Raw genomic sequence first — 2,332 nt, 5'->3', positions numbered from 1 at the left:
CCCCCCCAACACCAACAAAATCAAAAATACAAAAAAAAGAAGCAGTTTGTTTTCTTGATCTCTGCTGTGTCACGTCAAGTTTGACTTTCTAACTTGTTAAATTATTGAAGAGTTTTATTTGTGTAGTGGTGCAGGTTTCACTGGCTGAAGTTATGAAGTTTACAGGCCAGTGGGTTTAAACTGTGGGCAGTGTTGGACCGGGGGGCTGTGGAGCTGTGGAACTGGAGGATGAAAGAAGAGAAAACAAGGAGAGATGGTTGAAAGTGTGGCACGGTGGCAGGGCTGCATGTCGGGGCGCAGTGTGGACATTTTGATAATAAAGCAAGAAGACTGAAGTTTTGGCTCATAGTGAAAGCACCTCATTACTTCCTGGTTGTTTGAACCTTGTGTTTGTTGTTGACGTGTGTTGTTACCACACAGACCCACTTCCTGTTTGCCGCAGGAAGGACAGACTGGACAAGCCAAGCTACGAGTGCTGCCCTTTTACAATGAACCGGGGGTCTTCTCTGGTCGTAGCCTTAGTTTGGGGTCCGATGTTAGGAGCAGCTGCTGAGAGCAGGTTAGGGTTAACTCGAACAGATCTGGGCTCTTATTGTCCACCTGAGTGTAGCTGCAGACAGGACTCCTCCCACCAACTGGAAACAAACTTCAGGCATGTTCAGGTGTGTCTTTTCTTTACCCTCTCTTACTGATTTCACAGTGAAATGCTGATGTTGGTTCTAAGCCTTTATTTTCAAAAGAAGAAACTGGTTTTAAAATGGATGCACATCAAAATGATTTGTTTTTCTTTAGTCTTTTTGCTGTGTCATGTTATTTAGTGCTGATCCAGGGTTTAAAGTTGCTTCTGCAGACAGAGGCGGTGATGGAAGGAGAACAGCAGCAGTTGTTGAACTTTGTGTGAAACATCTGACTGTATCTGATGAAAACTGGAACATTGTTCACCCTCGACTCACACCACAGATAACACATCTGGTTCATCCTCTCCTCTTTGATTTACTGAGAACTAAAGCCTGCTGTGTGCTGTACTGTTTGACTTCTCATCCAGGATGGCCTTTATAAACCACTACATCCCTGAAAGTGATGAAAGAACCAGTCCAGGCTGAGTAGTAGAAAACTGAACTGTCTTTGTTTGATCACTAGTATGTGAACGATGCCTAACGTCTTGTGTAACAAATAAAATGAATTAAACTGAATGAAATGATAGAAAAATAAAGAAGCACATGACAAACCTGGAAAACTGACTTCTGTGTTTGTTTGGAAGAAAACTAAGTGGATCGTCACATGAATACATTGTTTTATAGACATTTGAACAACTGATAAAATGATAATAACTGTATGATTCTGAGGAGGAACATGGCTTTAAAGAAAAATATCAGTTTATTGAATAACATGTCTCAGCTCCAACACTAAACCATCAGTTTGTAGTTGCCATGTCAGCAGAACGTTGCATCATGATGTTCTGTTTGAGCTGATGTTAGACAAACAGAAAGTTCAGTCCTTCACATTGTTAATCTTCATTTCTGTCCAACTTGTTGTTTTCCTGCAGCCTGTGACCTGCCACGCCCCAACTCAAACACTTCCTTGTTTCTAACAGAATGTGGGACAGGTCTGTGGCTTTGTGTCCTTCATCCTTTCATAAACACAATGAAGCTGAGCAGGTTCAGCTCACGTTACACCTGGTTCACCACGTAGCTTTCATACGAGTGACCCAGAAGTGTCTGAACCTCTGCCTTGGGCACCAGCCAACATTTGGCCTGGTGCCGTTTCTGCACAGAGTCTTTCAGCGTCTTCTCCTGCAGGGTTACAGCCATCTGCTGCGAGCTCCACCTCAGGATCCCCCGTGCTATCACCTGTTTGTTGGGTGGGTGAGCTCCCTGCAGATCATCCTTCACTGTGATCAGGCTGAAGTCAGCGTGCTGAAACTGGCCTGCAGGCACACAAACAACACTGAAGATGTTTTACTACCTGTAATACAGCAGATTAGCCTCCGCCTCAGGCCTCTTTTCAAACTCATCACCTACAACCCACCTGCCATTGGCTCCGCCCCCATGACCCCAGCTCAGAAAAACCATAAAAGACGACAATAAATCAAACTCATGTCAATATTTTCTAGCGTTTTCTCAGTTCCATGGTTTACAGTTTGTAGTTTCATTGAATCAGTGGTGGGAACAGTTCCCCTAAAGCACTAATGTACTAATATGGGAACTAGTTCCCTGATTAGTGTTTTAGGGCTTTTGCTGTTTTTAAAAATCATTAGTGGATTTGCACTTGCTAAATTTATAGGCTTAATTTAAAAGCACTTTAACTGAGGTCTATAAATGTTATTGATCAA

At 43.0% G+C, this 2,332-nt stretch overlaps 1 protein-coding gene across 1 annotated transcript; it reads right to left on the bottom strand.

Annotated features, from left to right (window-relative positions):
• Nucleotides 1-117: 117 nt before the first annotated feature.
• Nucleotides 118-1,927, bottom strand: LOC106535873 (inter-alpha-trypsin inhibitor heavy chain H6; the record flags this gene model as incomplete). The annotated part of the gene is given in 1 exon segment (XM_014033008.1): nucleotides 118-1,927. A coding segment is annotated over 1 exon segment (257 nt), but the record flags the coding sequence as incomplete, so codon positions are not given.
• Between the last annotated feature and the right edge of the window lie 405 nt (nucleotides 1,928-2,332).

Source organism: Austrofundulus limnaeus, unplaced genomic scaffold (assembly GCF_001266775.1).
Source record: "Austrofundulus limnaeus strain Quisiro unplaced genomic scaffold, Austrofundulus_limnaeus-1.0 Scaffold1598, whole genome shotgun sequence".
Lineage (NCBI taxonomy): Eukaryota > Metazoa > Chordata > Actinopteri > Cyprinodontiformes > Rivulidae > Austrofundulus > Austrofundulus limnaeus.
The sequence above is the reverse complement of the archived record's forward strand: the minus strand, read 5'-3'. Positions and strand labels throughout refer to the sequence as shown.